General features: G+C 40.4%; 1 protein-coding gene across 4 annotated transcripts in view; it reads left to right on the top strand.

Annotated features, from left to right (window-relative positions):
* Positions 1 to 16,156, top strand: part of CUL4A (cullin 4A) — a 57,554-nt gene that overhangs the window by 30,261 nt on the left and 11,137 nt on the right. For 3 of the 4 annotated variants that reach the window (XM_053971662.1, XM_053971663.1, XM_053971665.1), the window contains 3 exons: positions 998 to 1,170; positions 2,010 to 2,162; positions 2,440 to 4,037. The exons of the other annotated variant lie outside the window; for it this stretch is intronic. In XM_053971662.1, coding sequence (XP_053827637.1) covers positions 998 to 1,170; positions 2,010 to 2,162; positions 2,440 to 2,535 — 422 coding nt within the window. In that variant the 3' untranslated portion in view covers positions 2,536 to 4,037. Of the gene's footprint in view, positions 1 to 997; positions 1,171 to 2,009; positions 2,163 to 2,439; positions 4,038 to 16,156 lie in introns of those variants that run through there. 4 annotated transcript variants of the gene reach the window in all.

Genomic DNA, 16,156 nt, shown 5'->3' on the forward strand with positions numbered 1-16,156 from the left:
GTTTGGGCAAAAACACAGCTCAACAATTTGCATTTACTGAGGCTGAAACACACAAAACATCTCAAATGTCATAAATACCTGTTTAGTTCACATTGTTTAAAGGGTTTTTTTAAGAAATCATGGAACAGTTGGAAGTTTAAAAGAAGGAAAAGGTTGCTCTGTGTAAAAGCTTAATTATTTTAAAAATAGCAATAGTGTTAATCTTTTACTCAGCTGTACTTCAGCCCTAGATTGCGAAACCTTTCTTTCAGTTTTTAGGCTAAACTCTGTTCAGGAAATCCAACACATTCAGTGATAATTTTATACTGTGATTAAAGTATTCTAGAGACTGCAGAGGCTGCTTCAATGCAAAATCTTGATAGAAGACTTTGCAACATAATTAGAATGTTTAAGGCTTCATTTTATCTTGTCTTAAATGCTTTTAGCCTTAAATATTACTGGATAAAATTTTCCTCACACACTTGTGTCTACTACTTTCCTGTTTTGGGGGAAGTTTGATTATAATAGCTGTCAGCTCTAGCCTGCCACAAAACATCTTCCTGTCAATTTAGACTTCTGTATTTTTATTCTATTATGTATTTTTTGCTGTGTGATAAAAACACTGATCAAATCTTGAAATAGGTGGCTTTGAGTTTCTTGTCATACACTGACTTTTTCTTTTCCAAAGTCCTGTTACTACCACACAAAACTAAAGCAATAAAACTAAGTTTGTGTTAATGTGAAATCTTTTCTGAAACTATTTTGGAAGGAAAATTCACTGAGATGAGCCTAAATCTGTCTTTCTGATGTATATAATCTTGTGCATGCTCTCAGCATTTAACCTGTGAAGGACGAGACCGAGTTTGAAGGCTGTGAGCTACTTCATAATTGGAACTTAGTTGGAAGAAAATAGTAACACAAAACAACTGGCATTTCAATTTATTTCTAGATTAATCTCTTAAAACTCTTGATGTTAATGTTTTGTTCTGCTTTCTCCCATATTTGAACTCCTTCACAGAGGACAGTGAATTAAGAAGAACCTTGCAGTCTTTAGCTTGTGGAAAAGCACGAGTATTGATTAAAAATCCAAAGGGCAAGGATGTAGAAGATGGAGATAAATTCATCTTCAATGGCGATTTCAAGCATAAATTGTTTAGAATAAAGATCAACCAGATTCAAATGAAAGAAACAGTACGTACTTTTTGCATTCATTCAGTTTATGTATTAACTGTTTATCTACATATCCCATATGGAAAGACATAATCTCTTGTAATTTTTGCACATAAAAAATGAAATTTTTGCATATAAAGAAATGAATATTTTATTTCAAATGATAGTTAATTTTTAGTAGTCAAGATGACTCAGAGAGGCAATACAGACTTTAAAATCACTGAAATTGAAAACAGCTTAGGTTGCTTCCTTTGCTTGCAAATTTAAATGCCTATATATTAAACTAAAAGGATCTTGTAGATGTTTCAGTCCATCTTAGAAGTTTCTGTGGTATTGCTGTAGTGTTGGTACTATACTGAACTCATGAATCAAATGTCACCATGTCACTTCTATACTTAGCGGGTAAGAAGGCTATAAAAGTCAGGGTTGTCCCTCATTCTGCAGTGAAAACAACGTACTTTTTTGTTGTATCTTAATTCTCATTTTTGACACAAGGTGACATATTCTAATTAACAGTGACTTGTTTCTTTTTTGCCATTGCATATTAAATTCCCTAAAAAGTCAAAAAAGTGTTATGTGTTCTCTCAAAAATCTTAAGGGAGTTTCTAAGATTTACTTTTATTTATCAAATAATGTAAAATAAGACATATTTTTTCCTTTACATTATCCTGAATTTTCTCTTACTTGCTTTAGCAGTGCACATCACTTAGCCCTTAGAATGCAGTAATGCATGCATCTGTCTCAAAGATAAATAAGAATGCATGTGCTTCATTTTATTGTGAAGTTTAACTATAGAGATGGAATTAATAAAAAGTAGTAACAGAGGGTGATATTATTTGTGGTGTTGTATTGTTCTTTAGGTTGAGGAACAGGTCAGCACAACTGAAAGAGTATTTCAGGACAGGCAATATCAGATTGATGCTGCTATTGTACGAATAATGAAGATGAGGAAGACTCTTGGTCATAATCTTCTTGTTTCTGAATTGTATAATCAACTGAAATTTCCTGTAAAGGTAACTTATGTTTTTTTTTTTTTTCAAATCATCCTAGATTTATCTAAATATATGTAATATATGTTTCTATTCAGCTTATCTATAAGAGCAAGAAATGTGAAATATCATAGAATTAAACCCAAAGATTAAGGTATTGTGTTAAGAGAAATAAGTCGGAGTATCAGTACTACATCAGTTATATACTATGGTGCATTTCTTATGTAGCTTTTAGCATTATTTTTTTAAATGTTTGCCCTTGTATTACTAACTGTTATACTAATCTCATCTTTTCTTGTAGCCTGGAGACTTGAAAAAGAGAATTGAATCTCTCATTGACAGAGACTATATGGAGAGAGACAAAGACAACCCCAATCAGTATCACTATGTTGCATAAAGGAGAAGAAAGAATTTTATTTTAAAAAATTGAAAAACTAAAAAATAAAAACCAAAATCATCCACATATATCTTTAGGACACCAAATACCTATGCTGTTCCAGACTTTCCTTTTAGCAGATTGATCAGGTTGATCTGTTTTATTCAACCAGCTGCATGCACTGCTGTGGAAAAGAAGCAAAATGACATGTTAATTGATCGCCTTTGTCAAGACTTCTTACTAATTTTAAATGCCCTGGGTTTTTTTTTTTTCCCTTTAGTTTATCTTTTGTTCTCTTGGGTTCTTGAAAATTTAGTTTTACAGTTTTGTTTAACAATGTCATTGAAGTTGGATGGAAAGGTAAAATCACCTGTGTGAGAAATGCTTTTGTCATGGATGCAAGTCTGGTTTCTCCATTTAGGTGTTCCTAACTGCATCCGTAAAGTCCCTAAATGCTGCATTCTTTAGCTACAGTTACAACTTGGGTAACTTTTTTAAAATGCTTCATTGATGAACATGTATGTACAAGCAGTGTTGTTGAAATGCACTGAAGTTTTGCACCATGAAAACCCTTAAACTTGTGTTCAGTTAATATTCTTTCAAGTTATTACAAAATTCAGTCTGGTTTGGATAAATCAGGTTTTGAAGTGAGATTCTTGAAGTGCCAAGAGGACAACTGCATTCATGTGTGTACTGAGCTGTTGGATTATTTAGCTAAAATATGGATTGTTCTATTATTACTACTTCTGCTGGCTTGGGTGGCAAAGATTAGATCTGAGTCAATGAGGCCCTACCTCATTTTAGGGCAGCAGGTGTATTTCACTGTTTCTGTAACTGCCGTAACATTGAATTCTGCCTTGAAAATAACATCCAGGGAACCTACTGTACAGCGTGCTCCACTTTAAGAAAACAAAACCTTTTTTTAAAAAAATACTTTTATGGTCTCAATATTGGGAAAGCATAGCTTTTTGTCTTGAAAGACTAAGGACTTCGTGAGTACTTTGTTACATATTGTACATATGTAAGTTGATTTGAATTAAAGAGTGAAAGACACTGTAGACCTGTTAGATAACTGTAACTATAAGGAAGACACTTCTTCTGGTAATACTTGCAAGACTGTTTATTTTCCTGATTTTTGTCTACTGGTATGTTTCATTCTGAAAAAGAGTTACCAAAGGAGTTTTGATCACTACATAAAGGAGAATTTACCTGAGCAATATTTTCTTGAGAGATACCTTACTGAGTTTATGTAACGTGGGGTTTGTGCATCAATTAAAAGGCCACTTCTTAAAGTAAACATTGCTTTGAGGTGACAACTTGCGGAACTACATATTAAAAGTCCTTATTCTGTCCTCTGGTGTTATTAATTGTATTGCATTCTGAATTATTTTTGTTCCCTTTGTGTTTGGAGACTAAACACGTTTAGTTTATTGTATTTAAAGCATATTTAATATTATAATTTAATGTAGACTTATTTTAATATTTGAATCTTCAGTTAATGCAAATAAAATCTTTGATGCATATTAAGTATTAATTTCTTAGCCTTTGTGAGAATGTGGCACTTTTTCTGAGATTGGTTTTTTAGTGTTATACCATTCACTTTGTAGTTCACTTTTTATGTATATGGAAACCAATCAGATCCATCTTACTGGACTTCTAAACCAAAAAAAGGAGTATGTGCCTCACAGAAAGGATAAATGGCCAGAGAGCATTTATTCACACTGAAAGCTGGCAGTAGTGTGCAGTAGCTGTTAGGAAGCAGTGAAAATGTATTGCCTGCCCCTTCTGAACCCAAATGTTCTGGTTCAGCAGTTTTAAACAATAGTTTAAACTAGTGGTGTTATCCTGAAGATGACTGAAATGGTTCTGCCTCAAGAAGCAATGTTAATTAAAAGGGCTGAGATGTGCAGTTTTTCTTAATTGCCACAGACTGAGGGCTCTTTGGCCACATTATTCTGGTCTAGCAATTAAAAATGAATTGTTCCACAGCAGTGGAAATTATGAAGCCTGTCTTTCTGTGCTGTATGCCCTTGGTACCCAACTGTATCATCCCTTGCAAATAACCTGAAGCAGCAGTACTCAGGGGAGTTCTCCTTGGTTCTGCCTTTCTGCTTGTGGGAGTGGGGGTTTTGTCCCTCATCAGCTGCTCATCTCTACCCACCTGAACCTACAGAGAATGTCATCCCTGAAGACTTTTCCAGACTGGTCTGCAAGTGGTTTCAGAGGTTCAAAAGCTTTGGCCAGGTAATTGTAACTCTTTTTCTCAGGTCTTTATTTTCAATTTGATTTCCTCAGATCTTTGTTACTAGGACATTTTATGTGCTAAACCAAACAGGTAAGCAGTTATTTTATGAATCAGCATGGAAATCACTTCTCCATAGTGAAATAGCTGCACTTGATTGCTTTTCAGTAGCTGGTGATAGAATTTGGCTGAGCAGTCTGCCTCAGTCAGTTGGTTCTTTGGGGTCACACTGTCTGAGTGTACCTGTACCCACAAAAGTTGTTAAACATTTCTTCCTGGAAGAACACCCAGTGTTGAAGATGTTGGGCAGTAGCAAATTAACAGATGTCCTCTATAGAGCATCAATGTTCAGGTATGCCAGGGAAACCTGGATCTTGGCAATTCAGTGAACTTAAAACAAATGGTATAGCAGCTTCTATGGAATGACAAAAATAACAGCAGGGGCCTGGATACAGATGGGGGGGTCTAACTTATCCAAACATACATTATATGCATTTAAAAAGCAATTTTTCTAAATGTGACACGTTATCTAGCCCAACGTTTCCTGAGGGAAAGCAAGTGTGAGAATGTAGGCTGGGGGCTGACTTAAAAGCACTTCCCAAGCCTGGCAGTTACAGCTCTCCTTAACCAGCCAACAGCCTCCTTTCTGCCCTCTCCTTGGGTCTTTTTTTTCTTAGTTCTGTATTTTAGCTTTCCCTGGATTCCTTAGCTGAACCTGGGTTTAGCATTTAACTCTCTTGATCTGCTGCAGCTTTTTCATCCTTTCTTTGTGCCATACATCTTTGGAAAAAAATATATTACACACCTTTCAGGTAACTTCAATGTCTCAATTTGTTATGCAGCTCTACCTATGCACTACTCCAGGCAGGGGGGCTGAGTGCCTGGGAAGCTGCCCAGTGGAAAAGGACCTGGGGGTGCTGGTGACAGCGGCTGAACGTGAGCCAGCAGTGCCCAGGTGGCCAAGAAGGCCAATGGCATCCTGGCCTGTATCAGCAATAGTGTGGCCAGCAGGAGCAGGGCAGGGATTGTCCCCCTGTACTCAGCACCAGTGAGGCCACACCTCAAATCTTGTGCTCAGTTTTGGGCCCTCACTGCAAGAAAGACACTGAGGGGCTGGAGCCTCTCCAGAGAAGGGCAGTGGAGCTGGTGAAGGGTCTGGAACACAAGTCTGGTGAGGAGCAGCTTGGAGAGCTGGAGTTGTTAAGGCTGGAAAAAAGAAGGCTCTGGGAAGGGAGCCTTATTGCTCTCTTCAATTGCCTGAAAGAAGGCTGTAGCCAGATGGGGGGATTGCTCTCTTTTCCCAGGTAACAAGTGACAGGATGAGAGGAAAAGACCTCAAGCTGTGCCAAGGGAGATTTAGATTGGATATCAGGAAAACTTCCTTTACTGAAAGGGTTATCAATCACTGAATCAAGCTCTCCAGGGAAATGAAGCCACTATCCCTGCAGGTGTTTAAAAGGCCTGTAGATGGGGTGCTTAGGGACATAGTTTAGTGGTAGGCTAGGCAGTGCTGGGTTACCAGTTGAATTCAGTGATGTTTGACGTCTTTTCCAACCTAAGTGGTTCCATTCTGTTTGTAGGTTTATTATCTTTGGCAGGTATGTTCAGGAGAGTGGACTCTCTACCATGAACTTGGTTAGCCATTCCTAGCAAGTCTCTTCTGAAAGGAAGTAACTGTGTGAAGTCAGGTAATACTCAGCGAAAGGCTATGGGAAAATAGTCATGTTTTGTGGAAATTCTTTCCATGTAAAATCTCCTAGCCTGTACTCTGTCTCCAGTGCTTGTACTCTGCCTTGACCTCACAGGACAGTTTTTACTGTAGTAATGGCTCCTAATTCTCCTGGGTGTTTCCCATGAGCAGCCCATTCTGCATCCATGGCTCTAAAGAAAGGCCAGGGAGTGCATCATGGTTCCTATCTGGGCCTGTGAGCATGCTGGTTGGCCAGCAGCTCTGTCAGATGAAATGTGTAGTGGCTGGGTATGGACTATGTTTCCTTTTCCTCAGTGAAAGCACTAATCTGGACCTCCAGGCTGTGTATAGAGCAGCTTTTACAGAAGCTGTGACTTTGTTTGTTTATGTCTTACCCTGCTATCATGTTTGATTGATATCAGCCAACAAGTTACCAAGCAGTGTGGCTGATGGCCAGCATGGTTGTGCAAGACTTGATGCATTTGTCTAACAAACACCCTGGTAGTACCTGTATTGAAAGGAGGTGGAAATTGATATGGTGCCGTCTCCACACCATTAATAGAGGCCCAGTGAGCTAATGATCCACATCATGGGAGGTCAACATCATTCTCTGCTGATAGTCTTATGTTCTTTATTTACCAAATTTTACCACAGTATTGTTGCTTTATGCAACTTATATATATTTTTTTTTTTTTGTTAGCAATCCAAGCATCTGCCATTTCTCCATTCAGAGATGCCTACTGATTTTCCAGCAGGGAGGCAAAATACTGCCCACCAAGTTTAAACCTGACCTTGGGCTTCCCTCCCCATTTGTCTTGTGGCAGACTCTTGTGTTCTGCAGACATTCCTCCACTCCCAGTGCAGGTTCCAAAAACAGTGATCCAAAATGAGAACAACCCATGTCCCACCTCCATTACCCTCAACTCCTCTGCAGATGAGTCATTCAAGCACTTGACCAGAGTTGCTCATTATGTCCTTTTTCAAACTAACTTCTGCTTTTGGCAATGCATGGAAAGAATAAAGATTATTGGAAGTGTTGCAGGGAAAACCAAACAAACTAAAATAATACATTACTGTGTCTAAAAATGCACAGATAAAAATGCAGCGTTAAAAAAGAAATATGTGTTTATAGAAATAGCATTGAAAATGAAAAGTAGATCCCCATGCCATCCTAAGGAGCAACTAAACTTATCCAGGATGTTTTGAGGAAACAGGAACTGTGAGTGAACTGAGACAAACAGCAAGGACAGGTCAAGTTCACAGCAGCTGAACTTGACTTTAGCAGCTGGGAGTAGCCAAATTGCATTTCAAACGGGTTCAATGTAAAAATGTATGAAGGCAGCTTGGGAGCAGAAATCATTTTGTCTCCGAGATGATCAACCTGGAGCAGCCTGTAGTGAGGAGAGGGACGGTATGGCAGTCATTGTGAGAAAGCAGAGGCACGCTGCTACTGGCACGCATTCCAATCGCACTAGAAACAGGATTGCAGGAGCAAGGTAGAAGCTTCTGAGGTTTCAGGTGAAGTAAGCATATCCCTAACAGTGTGGATAAAGGAGAGCATTGGATTACAAAGTGATCAAATTACCTGGGCTGTCCATCTCCATTACATGTGAGAATGTGTGCAAGCTAACTTCACCTTCTTTTCTGGTTTTCTCAAAAAAAAAAAAAAAAGAAAAGGGATTCAGCCATCTAAAGCTATGTGAAATTGCAACTCTTACCCATGCAAACAGACGTCATTAGCAGGCCCTGTTTTGTCTCGGAACACACGTGACTTATATGGACACCGGGGTATATACAGATAGAACACTTCAGAGACAACAGGCCATCAACTTCCAGTGTTTTTATACAGCTGGGAGTGAATGAATTCTGTGCGAGACGACCGTACTCACCTCAGGCTGCCTTTGCAGTCAGTGGCACGAAGCCCATTCCGGCGGCGCTGCAGGGCTCGCCGGGGTCACCGCGCGGCGCTCCCGGAGCGGCCGCGCTCTCGCGAGATCCTCCCCCCCTCACGGCCGGGGCACCGCAGCGCCGGCCCGGGTCACGTGACGGGCGCTCCGCCCGTGTGACGTCAGCGGTCACATGACCGGCCGGGGCCGTCGCCAGAGCGCCCCGAGCGCGGAGCCGCCGCCGCCGCCGCCCCGCGCCCGCCCTCGCTCCGTGCCCGCTCCCGCCGCGCCCCGTCCCTGCACCCCGACATGGCCCGGGGGCTGCTGGCGGCGGCCGCCTTGCTCGGTAAGGAGGGGGAAGCGGGCGGCCTGTGCGATCGGCGGAGTGGCGGGGGCGGGTCGCAGCGGCCTGACGTGGCCCCGGGGCCGGCGGGGCTGGACGCCGCACCTGTAACTGGAGACCCGCCCGCCCGTCCGCTCCCACCTGCTGTCGGCCTTCCCGGGTGTTGAGTGACCCGCGGGGGCTCGGGGTTCTTGGGGGGCCATCCCGCCCCCTCCCCGCGCCGGGCCCCTGTGGCGCCCGGGAGCCTCTGAGGGCCGCCCGGGCTACGAGGGCGATGATGGGCGGGCGGCGGCGGCTGCCGCGCTCGGCGCGGTGAAGCCCGGGAACGCCGGTCTGAGCACCTGCGTTGGGTGCAGGGACTGCGCTCCGGGAAGAACCTGGAAACGCGCCTGGTGCACGAGGCATGGAGACGCGGGAGCTACTGATGTCATTGCTAGGAAGCAGCGCTTTTCTATAGGGCATGTAGTGCTCCGTTGCTTTCTTCCTACCCTGTCTGGAGTAAAATATAAAACGTTCTGGAACAGAGCGATTTCAGTGCCTTGATGAGAAGGCCTTGTTAGGTCAGCAAGGCTGTTTTACGAGGAAGTGTGTCTTGCTTACTGATAACTACCTTGCTTTTGGTTTCTTGTCTTGAAAGCCACATCACACAAGCTATCAGGTTTCTGAGATGTGGTTTTGGCAGCAAAGGAAACTTGTTCAGCAGCTGGCCAAAACATTTCCCAAATACAGTAGCAGTTAAGAAAGGACAGTCTTTGCGACTCCTGTAACGTCTCTTTGGTAGTAAATATCGTTATCACCATTGACCGTGCTTCAGTTTCACTGAGCCCAGAAGATGCCACTCGCAAAGGGCACTGAGCAGTTCAAATATCCAGCCCTCGTGAGGCAGTGTAGCAAGCACAGTGATTACACTGCTCCTTGCTTTTTAGGGCTGCCAGCTGAAGTGTCGTTGAACTGGTGTCATAGTGGGAATTATTTGAATAGTTTGTTTGATATAGTTATGGCTTAAATGAAGAATTGCTTTATAGTTTGCTTTCAAATCAGCTTTTGTGATTTTTATGTGGTACCACAGTTAATACTTTCGGCCATTGCAGTAGTTCTCCTTTGCTTAATTGGCAGTTACAAACATCATTCACTTCACTATCTTTGTCGCTTTCTGACATGTAAGATGTGTTAGTTTTCTGCAACTGAGGCAATAGTTTATTTTACCACTGATTTTTTTTTAAATTTTTTGTTTATTTACTGATAGTTGGGACTTTGTACCAGTGTCTAGTAGCTGGGTGTTTCTACATAGCTTTGTACTACAATCCTGGGGGAAGATCTCGTGGTGCAAATAGAGACCCTTTCTTGCTAGAGTGTGGGATTTGGGTTGTAGGTGAGGGGAGAAGAATAAGAGGTAAAGATAATATATGAGCTGAAGTCTTCAGATATTCTAGCTCATTTGCAGCCTTTTAATCATCTGAGTTAACACTGGTTAGGATAAGGTCATCATCACAGGAGACTGAAAGATTAGTATGGGTGGGGCAGACGTGAAAACTTGTTTGGTGGTGCCTTGACTTCAGGACAGCAGAAATTTTTTTTCCACCTGAATACCTCACCATACCTCACTTACTGTTTCAGTTTTCTGTTTAGATTGAACAGCAAGCAGTAAGCTGAACGTTTCATGTGTCAGCATTGAGCATTTTGTAATTAATTTCCTCGCTACCATCAAATATACATATGGAATTAAGAAAACATTTAGGTAGTATATGGTACATGAAGGGAAAGGGGGCTATGGGAAATGGAAGTACCTCCCCTAAACTTAGCTGCTGCTTTTTGAAATACTGAGTAAGATGGTGCTTTTCTGTTGTTGAGCACGATGAGTCAGTTGGGTTGTGTGCCAAACCCAACAGAGCTGCTCGTGCTCTCTTGAGATGTAGAGCACCCGTACATTTTTTCATTACTGAAACACAGACATATCAGAGAACACTTTCCTGAAAATTTAAGATTAGAATCAGACATGTGTAGTGAATAAAAAATGAAGTGTTTGAGAATTGCAGAAGGGAAAATTTGTTTTTCAAGATAGTGTGATGATATTTCAGAGTCACTGACGTATAATCCACATATTTCTATTGTGCAACTCTAGTCCAAAGAGGAATTTCAAACCTTGCTATGTAGAGATAGTTGAGAAACTTGATAATGAATTCCAGCCAGTGAGCAATATGGTGCTGAATTGTTTTTTTCAGGTTTGGCATTATTGGACATTTGAAACTGAGACCAGTATAACTTGATTTTCAAAAAATCTAACTGCTTTAATGTTAAGCAACTTTTGAAATATTGTTTTACCAAGTGCTGCCCTTGACAGTGTTTGCTTGATAGCTGCTTGAAGTGTGTTGACACAGTCTCTAAGGATCTGAGTTAGTGTGCCAGTCATCATGTGATAGGTTACTTGGCTTTGGCTTCAGCAGCTTTTTTGACTCCTGAAGTAACTTCTTACTTGCTGAGAACTCTGCAGATTCCCTGGCATGCCACTTTTGAGATATGTTTCCAAGGTTTCTGTTCAGGCTGACCAGGGAGTTTTATTTTTCTTGTAACCTGCTTCTAGATTGTTCTGTAGCGATTAGGATGTTTTCTAATCAGTAGTAGATGACAAAGTGAAGAATTGCCTCTAAGTACAGAGGAACCTGACTCAATGATTGATACTTTGTTGCAACATTAACTGCTGTTATCTCTGATAAGTCTTTGTAGGTCTCAAAGATAAAAGTTTATTTCTAGCAAAAGGCACACCTTGCTTTTGCTTGTTTCAGCTTCAACAGTTCGTCTTTGCTCTCGAGTCAGCCGTGATTATTTGTGAATTCCTTGAGAAAGCTTGGTGCTGGTGCTGAAATGGATTTCTTGGTATGTGTTCTCTTAAGCTTGGCAGAAGACACTTTTGAGCATGTAAGTGGTAGGAATTACAACAGCCCTTTGAACAATCCCTTGCATTATCTTGATTCTATATTGCATACTTTTAAATATACCTTATGTTTTGGTAAATCAGGATTCCACAGTTTTTGGGCATCTGACTTCAAGATGGACTGGTGTCCCTTTCAGTCTTTGTATAACAGTTTCTTAACCTTCTCTGTCCCTTGACAGCACCACTGACTATCAGTACTACTTTTTCTACTGTTAATTCTAAATGTGAGAGTCTTAGGTGCACCCTCACATTAAGAGTACAGAGTATAAATGTGCTTCAGAGGGTACTTGTTCCCTCTCCAGTGTTCAGCCTTGAGCACAGTAGTTCACAGTTAATACGTTTGGTTTTCTTGTATTAAACTTCTGATGGCATCTATTTTCTTAACAAGACTTCACTCCGTATGATACTGTATTTTTACTTTCCTTGACAGGGTTAAGATCTACTCTGTAGGACTAGGAGAGTAGTTTTACTCAGGCAATTACGTTTATTGCCTTATTTCCAATATCCTCTCCTCTGGGGAAGCTTTCTCTTTAAATTGTCACACAGTGCTCCTTTCTTCAAAACATTGTTTGAGGCTGGCAGCTGCCTTGAAGAATGTGTGTTAGTTGTGTGGTGTGATACAGCAGCACTAACCAGAGCCAGTGCAAAATGGACTTGTGTGAATACTGAAAAGGGTCTAGCTGGGGGAGTTCAGCTCTTCCAGTGCACTCATGCAGTCATTTGCTGTAGAGCTATCCCAAGACTTCCTTCCTTTAGATAGGAAGCCATAAAGAAGTTTCACGTGACTAAACTTGATGCAGTTGTGCAATTCTCTGGTTAAATGGCAAGTGTATGGCTGTTAGATAGCCTTTCCTTTCTAATGCTTTTGTACTTTTATAAATTGGTTTATAAAGACAGAAGTTAATAAACTGCGAACTGAAATTGGAAAACAAAATGTTTGCTCCCTTGATTGAAGTCAACAATATCAAAACCATAATCTGAGATTACATTAATTTGTCTCTTGGTTGGCACGGATGCACATTCTGGGCTGGATCGGGAACTTGATATAATCAGGTGCTGCACCTGCACAAGTGCAGCTGGTTCTCTTATCCCCAAAAGTACTCCCATGCATCCTTGAATTGAGCTCTGTTCTCCCTTTCCCACCACTGTGTGGGTGTTCAAGTGAGTCCAGCCTTGTCTTTTCCTGTCAGCTTTCAAGGTAACCAGCATTCAGTCTCACATGTCTGTGGGTGAAAGGTAAGTGTAACTCATCATTTTATGGAGACCATCTCGCCTCTTGCAAAGTGTTTTGTATGTCAAGCCTGTCAAGGGATTTTCCTGCTTTCAGTTGTTCCTGTGTTTTTCTTTCTGTATTATCCCGTGGTATAGGTTCTGAATCCTAAGGAAGTGATCTTGACTTGGTCTTCTGATAAAGGACTTGTACCTGGTGTCCCTCTGGGAGTGGTGCATACACTGGAAGACATAGCATTGTAAGAGAGTGTAACTCCTTGGGGATTTTTCCATTCTATTCTCTGGCATAGATTTAGGAGTTAAAAGTGGTGACTGAAATTACCACTGTTCACAAAACAGCACTGAGATGACAGGATCATTGTGAACCATCAGAATGAGTAAATTACTGGGCAGTTTAGTTAACATATACAATAGAAAATAGAAAACGTTCTTTAGAGAATAACCAGCATTTCTTATCTCCTTGGATTAATGCCCTACAAATAGTAGTGTTCGCTGTGTTTGTCATCAGAGCACCTGGGCAAAGGTGCAAGGCAGCACATCAGTGCTGCAGCTTAGTCCAGAATGATTATGTAGGGCTGACATCCCTTACCCTGGAGTGCTGCTGCACAGTATTTCCAGGGAGGGCCGGAGCTGAGGAGAGTCCGTGGGTGTGACTAGGCTGTGGGATACTCTGAACCCCATCACAGCACATCCCAGGAGCTGGCAGCTGCGTGGTGCTGCAGCCATGGTTTTCCTCCTGAACACTGTAGGCAGGCAGTTGATGTAACTACAGACAGTCCCATCCACTGGATATCTGTATGGCTTAAAGGACTGATGATACGGGATGTGTGTCCAGCTGGATTTGGATGGCTTGCTGCCCTTTATTCCAAGAGGGAGAACAATGCTAAAGAAGTTTTTACTTATGCAGGAAACATCACTGTAGTAATAAACCCCAGATTATCCAGAAGTAGCTTTTGTTTTTCCTTATTGTCAGTGTTCCATATTTCTAATAAAAATTGGAGGCAAAGTAAATCATTAACTGTAGTAACTGAAGCCCTCTTTGCAAGCAGATAGTGTACACAATTACCGTTAAATATACTTGGTTTTCTAGCACACAACAACCATTTGTCTCTCTCCCTTAGTAGGTTTCCATTATATAGGAGAGTAAATCGTGAGTAGCTGTGTTTGACTAAGAGGATTTCAGTTATAAAAAAGCTGAAACCTGAAAGCATGTGTTAGATTGTTTTGTTAGCTTTGTAGTTTTCAGCTTAAAGCAAACAACTTTATGAGGTGGATTTCTTTAAGATAAATTGTTAGACAATCAAGGAAGTGTTTCTTTTGTTTGACTTAGTTATTTTATCTCAGACTATTTTAATTAATATTTAATTAATATATTTTGGGTTTTTTTGAGGTAGGTATGTTAGATAAAGAAGAAGGCTGGATTTAATTCAAGCAAGATCTTTAGTTGTTGCTTTAACAGTTACCTTAAGTGTTTTCTTGCATGAGACTGTAATTGCAGAAATGAGGTCTAAAGGGAGAGATTGTCACATGATTTTCAATTGAAAATATGCAGCTAGAATAAATATTATAGGCAGTCTTTTTTTTTTTTTGAACTTACTGGAATACAAAGGAAGCATCTGAACCAAGTGAAATTTCTTTGATGTTAGTACATTTTTGGTAATTCCTTGACTAGATATCCATAATTTAATGTTAATATAATAATTTAATATTAATATAATGTAGGGTTTCCTGCCAAATGAATAATGAACCTAACAAAACTTACTTTTTGCTATTGAAAGGTCTTGGACTGCTTCCTTTAAGTCTGAAGTACTGCACTTGCTGTGCCACAGTTGTCAGAGAGGGCTCTGCAGTTTAATAAGAGGAACATTTAAAGCCTAAAGTTAAGAATCTGGGGGCTGTATCAGTTTTTGTGTTTAACTGCAAAGAATGATAATGTTATGAGATGTACAAACAATATTCTCAACTTGTAGATATGCCCTGATAGAATTAAGCAATACATTATGTAACTTTATTAGAAATATTCCCAGGATGGATTGATTCTACATCAGTTTGCTTTTCTGTAGTCTTGACATTTTGACTGTAGGCTTGCAGTGTTTGTGGGCTGGTGATGATTCATGCATTAATCACTACTCGACACTGAAACTGCCTTCACAAAACTCAACAGCTGCTTTCCTGCGAGCTGTTCCTGTGCCTTAAACTGGCTGGAGCAGAGAGTTGGCGGGACCTTCTTTCCTTCAGTGTCTTGATTTGTTCTTCAGTGGTTATTTCCTAGTTTTTCTTTGCTCCTATGTCCCGTTTGTTTCACTCGGTTTCATCTGCATTCCTTCAGGACCTTGGGAGCAGATGATGCTGCAGCTCAGTTCTCTCTGATCACCATCCCTGTGAGTGTTGCCTTACTTGCAGTGAAACAGCTCTCACCACTCTATCAAAGACACTCAGTGTCTCGTGCTGGATGTATCTGTCTCATCACTGAAACTGCAAATCCAGCAGCTGCTGAATAGTTCTTAAGAAGGACTGGGGTTTTATAGCATTTGTTCCACACTAATGAAATCAGGATTCATATAATGATATTACTTTAACCTTACAAAAATCTAGTAGTTACATAGATGTTACTATTTAATGTTTATTCATGCCCCTTATTCTTTATTACTTAAACTAGCTGAGGGTGATTTATCAGCTCTTCATTACCAGAATTTGTCTTCCATTTGATGCTTTCTGGTAGTTCTGCATTGTCTGTTGTTCTCTGAATCATTTGTAATGGACAGGTCTGTCATGTTTTCATTTAGGCCAGCAACATTTTTTTTAATTGTTTTTCAGTCTTTTCTTTCCCCTACATTTCTTTTAGAAATTGTTTTTCTTTCATTATTTTACTCAGTTACTTCATTATTTTTAGCTCTAAAATTGCCAAGATTTTAATAGCTACCAAACAAGGGAGTCTGCATGCACACTGAAGGTTTTCATTCTAGCACATTTTTCAGTCACAGTGTTAGTTCAAGGAGCAATGGATTCTTATTCCCTGCCTCTGCTCTTTTCTACACTGTGCTAGCAATCTTCAGGAAAATGTAAACAGCTTGCTTTGGAGAAAACTAGTGCTTGCATGAAATGTAAACAAGTTCCAGATGCAAATGTAAATTGAAACTTCCATGTGGATGAACATGTTTCTGATACTGCTCTGAATTGCAGTAAATAACATTTCTTTATGAATATGTGGTCCTTAATGAACATTTTATACTGGACATAAAGGCAAAGGTAGGACAGTTTTCATTTGAAGTAAGTTTTCTACCCTGTCTGTTCTTAAGCATTTTCTTCTGTCTATCTC

The sequence above is a fragment of the Vidua macroura genome, chromosome 2 (genome assembly GCF_024509145.1).
Source record: "Vidua macroura isolate BioBank_ID:100142 chromosome 2, ASM2450914v1, whole genome shotgun sequence".
NCBI lineage: Eukaryota > Metazoa > Chordata > Aves > Passeriformes > Viduidae > Vidua > Vidua macroura.